We start from the raw sequence: 18,730 nt of genomic DNA, 5'->3' as shown, positions 1-18,730 counted from the left end.
TGCCAGTGGGATATGGGTTGTTTCTCTCAGTTTTGAGCAGCAGTATTAAAGCTTCCAGGAGGGCGCTGACTTGAAGGACGCTGTAGATTTTAAGGGGCAGTTAGTCTTGTTCAGAGCTCCAGGGGGCAGGACAGTGGGAATAGGTTAGACTTGGACTTGGCTTGCTGTCAGAAAGAATTTTCTGCTCTAGAACAAGCTGTCTCTAGAGTTTATCAAGCAGATACGGAGGGATTACCTGGACAGGTGGGTGGGAGAGTGGATTCGATGCTATTTTGACCCTGGAGTAATACGAATCCTCTGACCGTCGAGTAAGGATGCTGATAATAACAGGCTAAGCCTGACAGTCTCCTGTGTTCTGGAACCGTTAGCAGCACCAGTGATCCCTGTCTGGCTTTCTTAGTTTCTCAGCTTGGCTCTTTGTGTTTGGGCGGTGTTGGGAGCTTGTGTCAATAGGTAGCAGATGAAGTCAAGCTGGGAGCCATATTTGCAAGATCCTTCCATCAGCTAGCTGGAGGCTCTTTGGAGAAAGAACACTGGAATTTGCTAATACGCCTTGACCCCCATTTATGCCAATAGGCGTAGACCCCATTTCATGACTGTCCAGCCTTCAGAGGTGGGGACGCCCAATAGATTGTGACTATTTTCTTTCCTCAGATATAAGCTTTAAGGGCTAAAGACCATGATATTCATGGTCACTTGCTCAATGTATTTTAGCTCTTTCTTCTTTCCCTCCCTCTCTCCTTCCCTTCCAAGAAGTCTTCAAAAGCAAACCACACGCTAAGTCCAAATATATTTGTTGACTTGAATTGAAATGGACCGCTGGAGTTTGGGGTCCACCACTGATCCCCATACTCGGGTCTGGGAAACTTGCCAAGTGAGAAAGCAGAGCGGCCAAGAGGCTGGGATTTGTGATCCAGGAGAGAGGAAGGGGCAGCTGATAGGGGGTGATGACCTGCCAGCCCAACTGCTGATCTGGAGCTCAAATCAAAACAAGAGGCTGACATGCTGACAACGAGCAGGGATTGGCAACACAAGTCCCGTCACCGGGCAGTTCCCAGACTTCATGGCCACCTGGTTCCCTGTGCAAGCTCCAGGCCCCTCCCAAGCCCATCCCCACCTGGTTGGCTGTTGCTCAGCCATTCTCAGAGCATCACTCCCAGGCACAGTGGAAGGAGAAATAGCAAGCAACTATTGGATGGTTCACTGGGCAGCCCTGAGAGAGTCGCCTGCTCTGCCTGGCCTGACTTTGCGAAACAAAGACTTTTTAAGAATGGCAGAAAAATATCAGATGAAAAGAAATGGCTCCAGAAACCCAAGTAAAAAGGCTTGGAGTGGCTTAAGATGGTGGCTTCTGGCCCAAATTGTGCTTTCCCAGTCTTTTCTATTTCTTCTTTTCTAGCCACCAGAATAAGTATAAAAAACACATTTGAGAAATAACACATGTAGCTTCAAAGACATTGACTTTGATGGCTTGGACATGTTTCAGGAATACCATCTGTGATATTTTTTACCATATAAATTGGGGGGAAAATTAGAGAAGAGAGAAAGAAATGGCCACGAGACAGGGGAGTGGGGGCACCAGGGGGAGGGGACTGAGTGCATAGAGGTAGACCAGCAAAAGTTGTCAGAACTCAGCTCCCTGTGCAGCATTCACCTGTGCAGGCTGAGAGTGAGGGGCGGGAAGCTCATCTGTCACTCCTCAAACTACACGTGGGGCCAACTTCCAAGATCTGGTGACGGAGTGTGAGATTTCCCTGGGGTCCAATGCTTGGAGCTTGCTGCCTGTAGGCCTGAGCAGACGTGTAGGTCTCCAGAACTACTAAATTCCCTCAGATGGAGGACCACAAGGTCGCCCAGGGCCCCTACTTCCCTTTTCTCTCCTTTCTCTCTGATATCATTGATTCCTTTTTTCTGCCTTAGCCTCTGGCCTCCCGACCCTACCACCTTTAGGACACCGGGACCCTGCAGGGCAAAGAGGGGACTGATCTGGGATGCTGGCCTCATGCTCTCCTCAGCTAGACTAGCCTTTGGGAGGAAGCCCAGGTGAGTGGGGACAGCCAGTGCTTATATGAACAGACGGCCCAGGCCTCCTGCATGCTATAACTATGGGCCGGAGCCTAGACTTGGAGCACGTGGACTGGTGCCCAGACGCAAATGGCTCCCCAAAAGCAAATCCAAACATCCTGTCCTGCTGCCATGTGACACTGAAGAGGGGAAGTACTTCTTTTGTGTGAGTTCCAGGATACTTCATGCTGTCCATATTTTGGGAGTGCAGCCTAGGAGTACAAATGAGCCCAAAGTGCAGTGGGCATGCCAGAGCACAGAAGGGTGTAGGCCTGATTCCATCAGAGTGGATGTGGGTTTGGATATTGTAGGAGAACAGGGCAGACCTCACGATTTCTTTTGTCTGAGGAGGTTTGGGCCCATTTCCTGTAGGACGAAGGATCCCATATGGGCCCACTGAGTACCTCACTGGGATTTGAGGTCAAAACCTCAGCTAATGGTAAAGTGGGATGCCACCTTCTTTGCACTTCTACTTTAAGACCCACACAGGAGGGAGAACGGCATACTCTGGGAGGACTCCTCCCCAAAGTACCGCCTCGTGATATTATCTCAGCATCTCCCTGACCTCACAGGGGAACCTGCACATCTGTAGTTCCTTTCACTTCACAGTTACCCTGAGACTCTAACATTTAGGTCCGATAAACTCAATACCAAAGTGCAGCATTTTCCATCAACGTGCATATGGATCCCAATTCTCATAGAACGCAAGGGGCAAATGGCAACTGATATGCATGTCTGTGTGTTGTGTGACATCACACAAGATGGGCCTTCTTGGCTTCCTCAAAGGAAGAGAGGCATGGGGCTGTGATAGCCAAAGGGACTCCTCCCCATTCCTTCCATGCCCATTTCCATGACAGAGGCCTGGTGCTTTTATGATTTCACTTTTTCATGAACAGAAGAGGCAGATGCTCCCACCACAGGCTCCATGGTCTGCCTCGAGAGGCAGAAGTGGCTGCATGGCAGCAGAAGGGGGCAGATCAGCATGGCTCAGCTGGATCACCTACAACCCTCCGCTTCCTTATAGGTTTCTGTACCAGCCTGACCCACCTACGCCAGGGTCAACAGGGGTTAGTAAGCAAGTGCCAGATGTCGAGCTCTGTCCTCTTCGGGAGGGAGGCGAGTGCAAATGCAGGCTGGCTTTGTCTCAGCCCCAAGCTATAGGGTTTTTGCCTTTAATAAAACAAACTCCCAACCAAAGAAGCCCTCTGCCACGTCCCTGGAACTCCCCTCCCCTGGTCCCAGGTTCTGGAGGAACCAAGAAGTGCACAGGCTGCTTTGGGAAGTGCTCACATGTATTTATTTCACGAGAGGGGAGATGGGCAGGGTGATCACCAATAAGATGCCACCAAATGAAACACTGTGAACCCCCAACTGGGCAACTACAGGGTTTGGCACTGGGCAGGGCTTGGCTGGGGACGGCACGAGGGAGAGATGGGAACTGGCAGAAGGGACAGCCTTCCATCTGGGGCACCACATGGGGCAAGGCCGAGCCATGTCCTCCTGGCGAACAATGCATGGCCAGCCCCCCAAGCTTCTTGGCAGCCGTGTCCCAATCCAGGAGAGCAATGAAGCAGCAGGCCCAAGGACACACTTCCACGTCTGCTCTACCACGCACTCAGGCACATACACCCAGACACACGCCACATGGTGCCACACGCATATACGCACATGCAGCTGCACACGCCCTGCCACGCGCACACACAGGCACGCATACTCATACACATGCACACACATCCATATATTAACTCTGATTTATAAGTGCACCCTAACCAGAGGGCAATCGAAAAAAATTATTACTCTTCTGAGAGGAATCGACTGCCTTCTCCCCTGTCAGCCAGCAGAGCATGAGGTGAACTGAAATGAGCACAGAGCATCCTCGAGGGTCCTGTCCCGCTTTGCTGTGCTGGCTCCAGTCCTTAAGCTCCAGGTGGAGGCCCCTTGCTGCTCCCCCCATAGCAGCCTCCATGAGTCAGGGCTCCCTGGTCCCCGAGCAGGCAGAGCTACACTGGCCTGGCTGTAGCCTGGGGGCACTCACAGCTGAGACTACCCCGCGTGCCCAGCCTATTCCTGCCTCTGGCTCCTTCCAGACATAGGCAGAAGAGCTGGCCCAGGCACATAGGATCCTAGTGCCCTGATGACTGTGGAAGTGTCAGCTTCTTCCAGGCCATCTCAGGGAGGGTCCAGAAAAGTCCAGAGCTGCTGCCCTCAAGGCCACCTGATGGAAAGGTTTGGGCGTGGCAGCCTTGGGCTATGAATGGGTATCTGGGCAGAAGCAACCTCAGGGGAAACTGAGTCTCAGGGCCTGGCTGTCTCCTCTGAGGAGGGGAGCTAGGATGTGGCTGAGACCCTCCCCACTTTGTTGAGGGCTGGAGTGGAATTCAGAAACTGCTGCTGCTGCTGCAAAAGATGAGAAAAGGGTGGGGCCCCTGCCAGTCCCAGTCCTGATAGTAGGGAGGAAGATGACAAGGAGGAGGTGTGGATGTTTCTTTCACTCCTTGGTACCAGGTCCACATTCAGGCTGTAGAAGACATGGCTCCTGGGTTCCCAGAGAAAGGTTGAGGGGGCTTTTCCAGGGTGTGTGAGCCTCATGACAGCTGAATGCCTGATGGGGACACAAAGTCTCCATCTGGGGCCCCCATGCTGCCCTAGAGAAGCCCCGGGAGGCCCAATGAGCACCTGCTGGCCCCTTGCTGTCTCTCCACCAGTGTGGCTGGTCCAGAAGATGGCACACCCTGTCCCAGGGGCCAGACTCCGGGGGCCCCAGCTCCTCCCCACTACTTGATGGAGTTCTTAATCGTCCACCTCTGTCCTGTGCAGCTGCGGAGGATGAGGTCAATGCCAGCCAGGCCCCGGTTCTCCACCTCCAGGCATCGCCCTGTGCCTTTATTCATGATGGCTCCATTCTGGGAGGAGATGGGGGTACAAGGGAGGAGAGAGAGAGAGACGGACAGAGAGAGAGACACACACATACAGAGAGAGTCATAGACAGAGACAGAGAGAGACAGAGATACAGAGACAGACAGATAGAGAGAAAGGCAGAGACAGACAGACAGAAAGACAGAGAGACAGGGACAGACAGAGAGAGATACAGAGATTGAGAGAGAGATACAGAGAATGAGAAAGAGTGACATAGAGAGACAGACACAGAGAGACAGAGACAGCAAGAAAGAGAGAGAGCAAGGTTTAACCACCATAGTGCCTGGCACATGGCCTCTCATGGGGAACAATCCCACCAAAATTCTTTGCACTGGGGGAGAGATGATCGGGACCTCCTCTGGAAACCCTAAAGTCAGAAAACAAACAAGCTTCCCCAAGTTTGAGTGGCTGAACCAGGTGACGAGCTTTGGTGGGGATGGTGTCCAGATGCAGGATTCCCTGGGACATTCAAGGTCTGACTTTCTCAATCCTACTTACTGTAGGTACTTAGCAGATTTCAGGAAAATCACCCCCACACCCCCTCTGGAGATCTGTCAGAGCCCAACCCAGATTAGCACGGCTGCAGGGAGGCTTCTCACACCTAAATCCCCCCGCCCATCCCCTTGAACGTGCCCTGGGTCTCTGGGCCTGGCCCAGGGCTGGGAGACCTCTGGTGGCACTTTGTGGGATCCCCTTGGGGAAGCAGATTCCTCTGGCTGCTCCGGGGGGCCGGCCCTGTGCACCCAGCGCTCACCTGGATGAAGTTCCAGCGCTTGTACAGGCTGCTCTTGACCTTGTCGCAGTCAAGGAGCTGGGGCAGCCGACTCTTGGAGTTGTCCACCAGGCAGCGGGTGTCAGGGAGGAGTGTGGTGGTCCCCAGGGCTCCCAGGTGCAGGAAGCCTTCCTTGGTGTAGCGGGCGAGCTAGGGAGAGAGCAGAGCAGCAGGGGAGGGGGAGGCACGGTTGAGACCACAAAGGGAAACATGGTTCAGGTCCGCAGGTCTCACCCCACCTCCATCAGCACTGCAGGCCCGTCACACCCCCACACAGCCAACTCACAGGTGAGCCCTGCCCAGGAAGCTCTCCAGCTTGACAAGCCTGGATATAGATTCCCTAGGGTCACTGTCTGATTTTCTTTGAAGCGTGTCCTCTGTTCATGTTTTAGGATTCTAGCCTTCTGTTCAGAACATGAGGGAGCAGGAAAAAGTAAAAGAGCAGGACATCTGACTTCTAAACCTTGGTTCTGCTTCCGGCTGGCTGGGCCACCTGAACAAGTCACTTAACCTCTCTGAACCTCCATTTCCTCCTCACTTGTAAACTGAGATTCATTAAATCTACTCTGCTGCAAAGGGCCCAAAGAAGCAGTTCACAGAAGAAGAAACAGACATATTAAACATTCAACCTCATAGGTATTAAATAAAAAACTAAAACAATGAGATGCCACATTTAAAAAAAGACATTATTCACATTTTGCCAAGGTCAATATAAAATGGGCTGGAGGCAGGGAAAATTATTACAATCTTTCAAAAAAGGGATTTCAAAACATATACTTTGTGCTTTGAAAATTATCCTCTCCTTTGACTCAGTAAATCCACTTTAGAAATCTATTCCAAGGAAATAATCAGAGCTGTGCACATAAGTTATGTATAGGATATTTATTGCAACCTTATTTATAATGATGAAAAGGCACAGAAACATCCTAAATGTGCAACATAATCCTGGTACTTGCTTTCTGCTCCACGTCCTGCGACAATGGTAGGAGATTGTGATAGATTGCAAAAACACCCACGTCCTTCACTCTTCCTTCTACACACCCTTGGCAGTATGACTTTGTAGTAATTCCCATCAAGGGATTACTCTTTCCCCATCCTTTGAATACTGGTTGGCCTTGTGACTTGCTTTGGCCAACAGAATGTATTGGAAGCGAGGACGTGCCTATTCCTGGATTAGACTTTGCATGGTTCCACACTCTCGGAACCCTGCTGGCACCATGGCAGTAAGCCCAGCAGGCTTGCTGGAGGATGAGATACTTGTGACCCAACCAACAGCCAGTCAACCATCAGACAAGTGGATGAGATCATCCCAGATCAGGCAGCCCTAGGCCAACCCGCTAGCTGACAGGAGATGCATGAACGAATCCAGCAGAATCAGCTGAGCCTGGTCCAGATCACAGAACCAGCCAGCTGACCTGTAGACTTGTGAACAATCATAAATGCATATTGCTTTATGCCACTAAGTTTTGGGGTAGTTTTTATGCAGCAATAACTAACTGATACAGAGATGGTGTTGCCTGCCAAGCCTTCTCACCACAGGGCCCATGACAGTTTAGTGGCCTTTCCTCTCCTGCCTGCCCACATGTTTAAAACCTTGCATTCCAACTTTTGAACAAACGTATTCCCCTATTGTCACATTCCTTTAGGGGCAGGAATCGTATCTAATTCATTTCATTCCATGATAGAAGAAAATCACAGACCAACTGCTCAAAACATGTTTGCGGATGAGCACATTATAAATGTGGTGAACGTCATCATTTTAAAAAGGCAACCACATTTATTCATTTAAACTCCACAAACAAGTTTTGAAGAGCTCTCTGTGTGCTCTGCCTGGGGACAGGCTTCTGAGAATATAAGCCTGGGGCTGTGTCCGCCCTCTCTGAGATGATTCCAGTGCAGGCTGGACCACGAGAGGCAAGCACAATCGTCATGATTGTTCTCACAATCCTGTGAGGTGGCTGGGGCAGGAGTGATGATCATTAATATACAGCTGGTGCCTAATAAATTAAAAAATGCTATTACCAGCTGGCATGTACGGAAGGCATACTCTGCGTTGTATGTAAGCATTGTAGAGAATAAATAATGAAATTTTCATAACAACCCTGTGAGATAGAGGCTATCACTCTCCCCATTTTAAAGATGAGCAAACCAAGGCATGAAGACATCTGGTCACCTGGCCACATCCTGACCTCTATCCTTGGGTCCCCAGAGACCTGATGGGTGGTGGCCCTGGCCCAGCAGCTGAGCAGCACGGTGGCTTCTTCTCAGATGATCCTGGGCTCCTCTCAAGCGCTTGGGCATTTCCAGCCAGGAAGGGAACTCTGCTCAGGGACATGAGTGCCCCTTCTCCTGGGGGGGGGGGTGGAGGGGGAGGGGGGGCGGGGATCTTCTCTGCAGGGGCTCTTGGCTCCTGTGAAAGCTACTCAGAAACCCTCTGCTCTCATCCCAATTTATTAAGTGCCCTTGAGAGAGATGCGGTTAACATGTGCTTTAAACCCAAATTACTTCCAAATCAGAGTAATTGTTGGAGGCAAAATGGTAAGAAAATCAGAAGTCTTCCCCTACGCCTCCTCCCTTACCCCTCCCTAAACAGTGTCTCTCTGAATATATTTAAATTCGCCAAATGCAAAGTGATGAATGACAGCAAGCTGCCTTTATGTTCAGGGGAAAGATATACACAGCTGCTTATTGAAATTATGAATCAATCTATTATCCAGCAGGCAAATGAGCAGCGCTAAGAACATTAATTAACTGAGCATATCTGTGACCCAGATGTTTAAAGAGCGAAGCTAAATGCTACTGGGAGTTAGCGGCTCTCCTTTCTGAGGTCTGTTAGGGCACGAAAACAATGCAAGCCAGGCTGCCAGGACCTGCAAAGGGCACACGCCAGCCCCAAGCCAAGCAGGCATCGGGGTGGGCAGGGCAGGTGAGGAGGGCCCTGTGGGATTTCCGTTCTGAGGAAAGGTGCTTTCTCACACCACAAATACGAGGCCACATGCACAGGCTCTGCTGTCCTGACTGAGGGGCCAGGGTCAGAGAAAGGTGCCGCGGTGACCAGGTGATGGGGCTAAAGTCAGGCCAACAGATTTCACACCAGCTTCTCCCCGACAAGGCAGTAGGATGGTGAGCACTGGGACCTGACATCAACCTAATACCCTTTTTGGCCCCAGTCTTTGACTAGGGAGCTTTCGTGGCGCCCTTCAGCAAGTCTGGCCACTCCCACGCTCCCTCCTTAAGGACCTCTGCTTCCTATCTCCTGCATGTCCAACAGCCTTTCCTGCCTCCAGGCTTTGCTCTAGCTATTTCCCTGCCTGGAAATGCTGTTTATTGGCCTTCCTCTAGAACTCTCTGGCTTCAACTTTCCTAGACCTCAGTGCAATTCTCTCCATTCCACAGTGTCTTCTCTAACTCTTCCAGCCCCAGCTATCTCCTCTCAAGTCATTGGAGCAACATGGATCCACACGCTCTAGTATCTCCCTTCAAGGCGTGAGTGTGTCTCATCTCCTCTTGTCCATCCCGTATCTCCATCTATCAGGATGTTTGGGGTATTTCCACTTTTTTGGCTATTAGGAATTATGCCGCTACGAACATTCAGGTATACGTTTTTGTGTGAACATATGTTTTCAATTCTTAAGTATATATCTAGGAGAGGAATTGCTAATTGTTGGGTCACATGGCTAAGTCTAGTTTAACTTTTTGAGGAACTGTCAAACTATTTTTAAAGCAGCTGCACTATTGTACGTTCTCACCAGCAATGGGCTAGGGCTCCAATTTCTCTACCATCCAGCCAATTCTTATTGTCTTTTTTTTTTTTTTTCCTATTCTAGCCATCCTAGTGGGTGTGGAGTGGTATCTCATTGTGGTTTTGGTTTGCGTTTCTCTAATAACTAATGATGTTGGGTATCTTTTCATGTATTTACTGGCTATTTGCATATCTTCTTTGGAGAAATGTCTATTCAGATCTTTTGCCCATTTTTTAATTGGCTTATTTGTTTTTTTATTGTTGAGTTGTAAGAGTTCTTTATATATTCTGGAGGCTAGACTTTTTCCAGATATATGGTTTGCAAATATTTTCTCCCATCTGTGGATTATTCTTTCCCTTTCTTGATAGTGTCCTTTGAAGCACGAAAGTTTTTAATTTTGATAAAGTCCAATTTATTTTTTTCTTTGGTTACTTGTGCTTTTGATGTCATATCTAAGAAACCACTGCCAAATCCAAAGTCATGAAGATTTAGCCTCATGTTTTCTAAGAATTTTCTAATTTCAGCTCTTCCATTTAGGTCTTTGATGTATTTTGAGTTAATTTTTTTATATGATGTAAACTCATTCTTTTTCATGTGGATATCTGGTTGTCCCAGCACCATTTGTTGAAAAGATTATTCTTTCCCTATTGAATTGTCTTGTTACTCCTGTCAAAAATCAATTGACCATAAATGTGAGAGTTTGCTTCTGAACCCCCAAGGCTATTCCATGGATCTGAATGTCTATCCTTTTATCAGTACCACACTATCTTGATTTTTACAGCTTTGTACTAAGTTTTAGAATACCAAAGTGTGAGTTTTTCAACTTCGTTCTTTTTTAATATTGTTCTGGCTAATCTGGGTCCTTTGTATTTTCATATGAATTTTAGGATCAGCTTGTCCATTTCTGCCAAAAAGGCAGTTGGAATTTCGATAGGCATTGCATGGACTCTGTAGGTCAACTTAGGGAGTAGTGTCATCTTAACAATATTAAGTCCTCTAATCCCTGACCACGGGATCTTTTTTGTTTAAGTCTTTCATTTCTTTCAACAATGTTTTGTAGTTCTCAGTGTACAAATCTTGTACTTCTTTAGTTAAATTTCTTCCTGAGTATTTTATCTATTGTGACACTATTGTAAATGGTATTGTTTTCTTACTTTCCTTTTTGGAAAGTTCATTGCTAGTGCATTTCTGTGAACCATAGGCAGCCACCCTGGTACCTCACGGTCACTCAGAACCGCAGGCTTTGCCAATCACCTTGGTTCCTGCCTCCAGGGGGCCAGGACCAGGTGCTGGTTGGCCACGCCCACTGCAGACTCATGTGCCAACCCTGCCTAGGCCTCACCCCAGTTCTCTCATATTTTCATTTACCTCATGTGACTCTCTGTCAGCCAATACACTTCCCACCCCCACCAGGGTCTAAATTTTAAAAATGTCCTTCTTCTTCAATCCCTAGCCTGGTGTCCTGGGCCCTCACTGCCCTCAGAGAATCTTACCTCCCACTTTGTTGAGAAGTTATCTCCTCTACCCCTCAGAACCTCTCTTCCTTCACACTTCCTCTCTTCTGTCCCTCTCTGCCCCATCTCACTCCACAGGTAGCCTAGGGCATTATTTCTCTCTTCTTTTTCATTTCTTCCATCTGAAAAGCTTCAAACATAACCAGATCTTTATGCCCAGAAAATCTTCTCTAGCCACAATTCTGGTTATCTCTCAATTTTGTCTTTGGAGTTTCTCTCTCTTATTCCTTAATGCCTTGCCATTTGCCTTCTACCACCACTACTACATCGAAATTGCTCTCTTGAAGGTCAACAGGCTCTTCTAACTGTCAACTTCAATTGCTTTTTCTTAGTCTTTATATTGGGCACCAACTGTGGGCCAGAGGCTGTGCTGGGTGCAGGTGATACAACCTCTTCTCTCTTCACTCAGTCTCTTGGAAAGCTTGTTATTCTTAGGGCTTTTGAAAGCATCTATATGCTAAGTTGGCTCATTGTGCCACATTTCTATCTCCAAACCAAACTTTTCCCTCAATTCCAGATTTGTATATCTAACTCCCCATTTGGCATACCACTTGGATGTCTAATAAGCATTTCAAAGTTACATAACCAAAACTGAATTCTTCCTCCCCTGTGTACCCCACCCTCCCCAATACTCATCCAACATCTGTTCCATCTTGGTAATGACAACTCCATCCTTCCAGTTGCTTAGGCGGAACACTTTGGCTTCATCCTTTACTTGCCTTTTGTCTGACCCACCACATTCAATCCATTAGCAAATGTATCCCGATTTCACCTCCACTGTTACCTCCCTGTTCCAACCACCCTCCATCTCTGGGCTATATTAGTATAATGGCCGCCTAATTTGTCCCCCAGCTCCCACCCTTGTCTTCCTTGGTCTGTTTTCAATATTGCATTTAGAGTGATTGCTTTTAAAATATTACATTGTCTACAATATGTTACTTTGAATTGGAGTTGGGTCATGCTATTCCTCTACTTAACATCCTCCAAAGGATTCTCATTTCACCCAAAATAACAGTCCAAAGTCCTTAGAATGGACTACAAGGCCCAATTCAATCTAATAATGGGTCTCTGAGCTCGACTCCCACCACCACCACTCACTAAATTCCAGCCATGCTGGCCTCCTTGTTGATCTGTTAACAGGCCACCCTTGCTCCTGCACAGAGCCTTTGCACTCACTGGTCCTTCTCTCTTAAATTCTCTTCCCCCAGATATTTGAACGGCTCACTCCCTCACCTCTTGGAAGTCTCTGCTTAAATGTCACTTCTTGATGAGTCTTTCCCTTGACTATTTTATTTAAAATTTCTCCTCCAGCATTTACTCCTTGTCCCTTTCCTTGTTTTATATCTCTCCAAGCACCTATTATTTTCTAAAACTATATATTTTCCTTATTTATAGAGTTTGTTTTCTGACTCCCTCCACTAGAACGTGAGAGACATGAAGGCAGACATTTGGTTTGTTTGTTTGTTTGTTCACGGCTCTATCCCTAGCTCTTAGAAGAATCCTTGGCACGTAGTAGGTGCTCAAAAAATACTTGCTGACATCATGATGAATGACAGTACCTGCCATCAAGGAGCTCACAGCTTACCCAGGGAGGCAGGCAAGTAAAGAGGCAAGGGGGACAAAGTGTGAAATAATGCTATGAAATATACTACGGGAGTTCTTAGAGCCAGAACAGGAGGGGCCTCCATCCAGAAGAGGAAGGTCGGAGAAGGTTCCCCAGAGGAGGGTCATTTAAGCAAAACCTTGATGGAGTCAGTCAACCAAGCAAATAGGAGAGGGCAGACTAGACTGGACAAAGAAAGCAGCATGTCCAAAGGCCTGGAGACCAGAGGCAATGTGTTTTGAAAGCTTCGAGCATAGTTACCATGATAGAATGTAATAGCTGTGATGGGCACAAGTGGGGAGCAGGGGGTAGAGTACCGATGAGATTGCAACGTGTGGACACAGCATGCTCAGGAATCGGGGCTTTATCATAAGAAGCCATCTGAATTGTGGGATGACCACACTGGCTACTGAGCGGGGAATGAACTGCGGTGGGGCATGATGAGGTTGATAAAGGTCTGAACTCAAGTGGTGACACTGAAGGAGAAGAGAAGATGACAGATGGGAGAGGTCATCCAAGTTAAGAATGATTCTATCTTCCTGGTGAGTTGAATCTTTCATCTTCACGAAATAACACACTTCATCTTCGATAATGTATTTTGTGTGAAAAGGTACTTTGTTTGATATTAAGGTAGTGACCTCAGCTTTCTGCTCTTTAGAATTTGCCTACCATACCCTTTCCCATCCCTTTACTTCCAACATTTCCCTCTCCTTGTGTTTTAGATATATTTGTTGAAAAAAGAATACTCCCGGATTTTTAAAAATTTAAGGTGACAATCTCTGTCTCTTAATCAGAAAGTTTAGTCCATTTGTTTTTATTGTGCTTAATGACATATTTGGACTCATTTCTACTATCCTTCTTTGTGTTTTCTGGTGTGTCCAGCCTTCTCTGTTTTCTTTTTCTCCTTTATTTTGCCTTTGTTTGGACTGGTTGTGTTTTGATTTATCAGTTGGAATGTGATCATATTTCATTTTTCCGTTCTGCAGATTTGGAAATTATACTCCATTTCTACCATTTTATTGTTTACTCTTAAAATTTAACAACTTAGCAAAATCTAATGTTATTCAATATCTTAACATCCACTTCCACTCAATAAAATTCAAGGACATTAGGAAACTAAATCTTATCACCTCCTTCTAACTGTTTCAGTCTTCTGGTTCTATCTCCCTACCCCAAATTACACATTATTCTTATCATCTTATGTAAGAGATGTTTGTTTAGATTTACTTATATGTTTATAAATTTCTCTGTTTATAATTCATTCTTGCCTCAAGACATTCTTCCTCTTAAAGTACATTCTTTAGAAGTTCCTTTGGTGGTTGTCTGTCATGGTAAACACACTCAGATTTTGTTTATCCGAAAATGTCATGGGGTGATGTGGGGTGATTTGTTATGCAGCAAAAGTCAATGGTTACAACCACTTCTTGTGTGCCTAGAAAGGTTTTAAAATTCTATTTGTTGTAGTTGATCTAGAATCTAGTTACACAGGAGTGCAGAAACCCTTCAAAGTATCTAATCTGGTCTACTGTGGGAAGCCATCTCATCACCTTCTTTCTATAGGCTTACCACAAAACTGTGGCCAAGTCACTATCTGTGGAATTTGTCACCTCACTATGATGCCTACTGTTGCCAAGGTTATCCTGCTAATAGGAGGAAAAGCAGACGTTTACACATCACATGCTCCACTGAGCAGCAATGGGTGAAGCTTCCTCTTCTGAGGGTATAACTGCCTGAAACTTGTTGACTCTCACTTCTCCAGAGCTGGCTCCCTGTTATACGCCCTTGTCCTGATCTCTTCCCAGCTCTAGATTTTGCAAACTTGAATCACCTTTACCGCCTGCCTCTCCCTCAACCTCCTCATCCACAAAGTTACAAGTCTTACACTTTCTGCCTCCATCCGTCTCTCTCATACACTTCCTCCTAAAATTCCAGATGTGACTTTTCTGGGAACTGAGCTGCAGCAGCGGCTTTGCAACTGGTCTTCCTGCCTCTAGGCCTTCCCAGTTCCATCTGTCCTACCCCATAGGTTCAAATCAATTGCTTCCCCTGCCTACTGATTTAAGAATAAACTATTTACTGTGGCCTTCCACCACATAGCCCCAACTTATCTTTTCAGGCTTAACTCCTGGTTTCTTGGCTTAGTGTGTAGGATGACTTGAGGAGAGCCAACAGTCTTCCCTGTATAGAGCATATTCCCACTCTGCCCCCACCCCATCTCACTGGCTCCACAAAGCCTCCGCCCAGATCTGATCTCTTTCAGCTTACATAATTGTGCATTCTATGAGTGTGTCTTTCCCTGCTACAGATTTTGGTTGTTGCTGTTGTTTCAGGACAACAGCATCCTACACATTTTTATCCAGCATAAGGGCCAAGTAAATATCTAGCAAAAAGAAAATGCTCTATAAATGTCTTTTGAATTGAATGGGATTATTCTAGGTTTGGCTGCTGCGCCCACGAGGAGAAATGAACGTCATTATCCACAACCCTAATGCATTAGGAAAAAACCCTCTGAGCTCAAATACAATTAATTCTCATTTAGGAGAAAAAGGAATTTTCTATTTCAGATGATCTAAGAGGCGCACACAACTATTAACCCACATTTAATAGCCTTCAGGGAAAACTAAAACATGCAGGTTATAGCCAGATAATCAAAAACCAGCCAAATAATTGTGGAATGACTCTGGAACACAGCAAAATCCATCGGCTTGTCAATAAAAACAGTTTGTAATTGCTTCCATATTAAGGGTCTTTCTCATCACTTTAAAATCAAGCTTAGTCAGTGTCGAAAGCCAAGGCTAAATGAAAAATGCAGTTTACCCAGTTCCTACTCAAAAGACAGAGAGAAGGGTTCCATTGTTTCCCACCTGCTTTGGGGTGAATTTATGTTTGTGGCTCGGTGAAGCCACCATAATGGTTTCTGGTGAGTACATGTGCATGTGTATAGTCTTCAAAACAACAGACTTTCTCAGTCACTGTCTAGGGCATGCCAGATCCCAAACTGAAGACAGAAAAAATGTCTCCAGCTGTATCTCCAAGTGGATGCCTGGGAGCTGGGGGTGGACCCAAAGGGCAGAAGGAAACTTTGCAGGGGATGAAAAAGTTTTATATATTGATTAGGGAGGCAGTTCCGCAGGTGTGTACAACTGTCAAAACTCATCAAATTGTACACTTTAAATAGTGCAGTTTATTATATGTATCTTATAGTTCAATAAAGTTGATTTAAAAATATATCTGGGAGCTTAAAGGCACGCTATAGAACCAGGTCTTTGTTTGTAGACAGCCAGTTCCTGGGGGTGGGATGGTCCCAACGACCTCCCTCCTCAGTCTTCTCCCTTACACCATTACGATTCAGCATGCTGGATTAAAGCATCATGTTTCCAGAAGATGCACTTGCTACTTAGAATGAATGGGGAGACATATTTGTGCAACCCTGCGTTGATTTTCCTGGAGAGACAGGTCCATGAGTGGATGGATTGGGGCAGCGCTGATGGAGGTGGGGGGATGGCAGGTCTGGCCTACAGAGCTTTGTGGAGAGAGGTGGCGGCCTCTTGGAGAGGGATCCTGAGTGTGGGGACACCAGGATGGGGGCTGGAAGAGTCAAGGGGGAGGGGGACGGTAGCAGTGTAGGCCACTCCAGCTTCCCAGGGACCAGGAGCAAATGCCTAAGTAGGCCTTTGAAGCTCACCCTGATGGCTAAATTAGTTACAGTAGCAAAGACTCTTATTTTTTCAATAAGACAGACTCTATTTTTCAAAAAACAGATGCATTTCTTTCTTGTCTCTGTATATGAAATAGGAAGGGAGGATTGTATCCTGGCACAGTGCGGAAGTGTTGGCAGACACTTTGCTCCCTTTTTAGTGTGATCTTACTTAGATCACCTTCTCATTTTGCCACCTGAGACAGCATTCCTGGCTTTGTGCTATGTTATCAAAGAGGCATATATCTTACGGTTAAGGACCTGGACTGTGGAGCCTGCTTAAGAAATCCAAGCTCTGCCACTGAACGGTTTTATGACCTTGCACCAGTTACTTTAGCCCGTGGGACTCCGTTTCCTCATTTTCAAAAAGGGGATAACTTTAGGATTTACCTCATAGGATAGTTAAAGAATTAAATAAATGCATAAGAGGATGTGCTCATGGTAAACCCTGTCTATTTGTTATTCTTATTTTCCCTGACCTCATGTACTGGTAGAGAACTGGGGACTTGTTTCTGCTTCACTGCAGACTTCTTTTCTTCCTTCTAGGCTCCTGTGTGGCCTCATGTGGCCAGGATTTCCCGACCCTAGCTGCTTCCCAGCACTCGGCCACTCTAGGCTTCCTGCTCTTTCTCAGAGCCATTTGTCCAAGAGTTGCTGCCCCAAGGCTTCAATAATATTGCTGGGCAGCTGAGAACCCTGGGCCAGCTACCCAGCACACCAGGTTCTCTTGGGCTGGGTCAGTGGGTTGCTTGTGTTGGACGCCTGACCCAGGGAAGGCTGGGCCCGGCCCCCTGCTCTGCTCCTTCCCTTTTCCTCCCCAACCCCACTTCATTTCCCTGGCTTGGTTCAGAGTATATGTGCCCTTGACTGGAATGGGCTGGATTCCTGGAAGGATTGGGCCTGGGATTGGACTCTTGGCACTCAGCTCTGCATCCCCAAAGCCAGCCTGTGTTCCACTGATGCTCTCGGGTCCTTAGCCCTCAGGGCCTCTCATCCTGGACTCACCGCCCCTGCTTCACACCTCTGCAGTGGGGGGAAAAGACTTCCCCCTGTTTTCTGCTCCTGACATGTTCCCTGATGAATCCCAGGCAAACCATTTAGTAGATGCCAGCCTTGATCAGCCTCAACGATCCAGGAATTCAGAGCCTTAACAGAGGAGGTAGACATAAGCCTGGTTAGGATGTTCATGAGTGAGAGTGGATGTGAAGATGCTCTGAAATGGAACCAACACGTGAGATTCAGGTCCAGGTTTCTAACATCACTACTTTTTTACTCCAGGCCTTGTTCTGGGTCTGTTCATTTGCATAATGTTATGTAACCAATGACAATGACCCTGCAAAAGTCAGGGCACTTCCCCTCTTCTTCCTTCCACTGAAGAGACTATATTTTTTTCTCTTGATTCTAGAAGCCAAAACTCCCACTGGCACAGTGGCTTCTCCCTCCTCATTTTGTGAATGTCTGCAACCAGATTGGTTTCTCTCAGGCTGCCTGTCTCCGCCCTCCCACCTGCGCCCACAAACATATCCCGGAGCTTGTGCCAGGCTGCAGCCACCCTGGGCTCATCCCATGGCCACGACATGGGCGTGGCCAAAGCATCTGGTCCCTTCCCTGCCAGCAGCTGATATGCCATTTGTGTGCGCTTCATTCAACATTCACCATTTGGAGATTGCCCACCATGTGCCACAGCCTCCTCAGTTGGAGAGAACACTGCCCTGGAATATTGCCCTTCCCAGGAATTTGGGGCCTTCAGCACTGCAAGCTATGCTGGGTGGGCTGGACACTGGTTCTCAGAAGGGTAAACTGGGGCTGGTAGGTCAATTGAGTTCCATGTTTCTGTTGAGGTGAATCAATGAATTCCTCTCAAGGAGGAAAAAAAGGCCTACACTTCTTCTCCAATAGCTCATAATTTGAACTAGGGGAAATTTAGTGTTTGGTACAGTTTTGCTCAGATTAAGATGACAGAACATTTACTTTCTGAGCATTAATCCTCAGTGTTTCTGGATTTTTCACTAATATTTTAGCAACGTAACTAGTTCCCTTCTCTTTAGTCTTTCATTCCCCTTCATTAAACGTGCGCTCTCTAGTTCCAGGCCCTCGCTGCCCCCTCACGGGTCTTCTCACCTTCCCTCAAAGTTGAGCTTCTGGAGAGTTCTCTCCATCGTGTCTCCACTTCCTAACCTCCCTTTCTCCCCTGCACCCACTCCAGTTTGGCTTCCTTTCCACGCTCTGTGGAGAGTCCTCTCACCCACAGTTTCTTTGTTACCACATCTAACAGACAGCGTAGTCTAGCTACTGGTCTTCTGGCTAGCAGCATTTGACTCTGCTGTTGCTTGATTGGTGTGACAACCGCCTTTCTGGTGTCAACTGCTCTGGCTCTGTCACCCACAAAATGTGGAGCTGCACTAGGGTCTGTCCTAGGAC

The 18,730-nt window shown here is 47.1% G+C and overlaps 1 protein-coding gene across 5 annotated transcripts in view; it reads right to left on the bottom strand.

Moving 5' to 3' along the window:
• Positions 1-3,338: 3,338 nt before the first annotated feature.
• GALNT17 (polypeptide N-acetylgalactosaminyltransferase 17) overlaps positions 3,339-18,730 on the bottom strand; it is a 456,488-nt gene continuing 441,096 nt past the window's right edge. For all 5 annotated transcript variants that reach the window (XM_023655509.2, XM_070231763.1, XM_070231762.1 and 2 more), the window contains 2 exons: positions 5,735-5,902; positions 3,339-4,967 (listed from right to left, as the gene is read on the bottom strand). In XM_023655509.2, the coding sequence (XP_023511277.1) occupies positions 4,839-4,967; positions 5,735-5,902 (297 nt within the window). In that variant the 3' untranslated portion in view covers positions 3,339-4,838. The remainder of the gene's footprint in view (positions 4,968-5,734; positions 5,903-18,730) is intronic.

Source organism: Equus caballus, chromosome 13 (genome assembly GCF_041296265.1).
Source record: "Equus caballus isolate H_3958 breed thoroughbred chromosome 13, TB-T2T, whole genome shotgun sequence".
NCBI lineage: Eukaryota > Metazoa > Chordata > Mammalia > Perissodactyla > Equidae > Equus > Equus caballus.
This window is presented reverse-complemented; position numbering and strand designations above follow the sequence as displayed.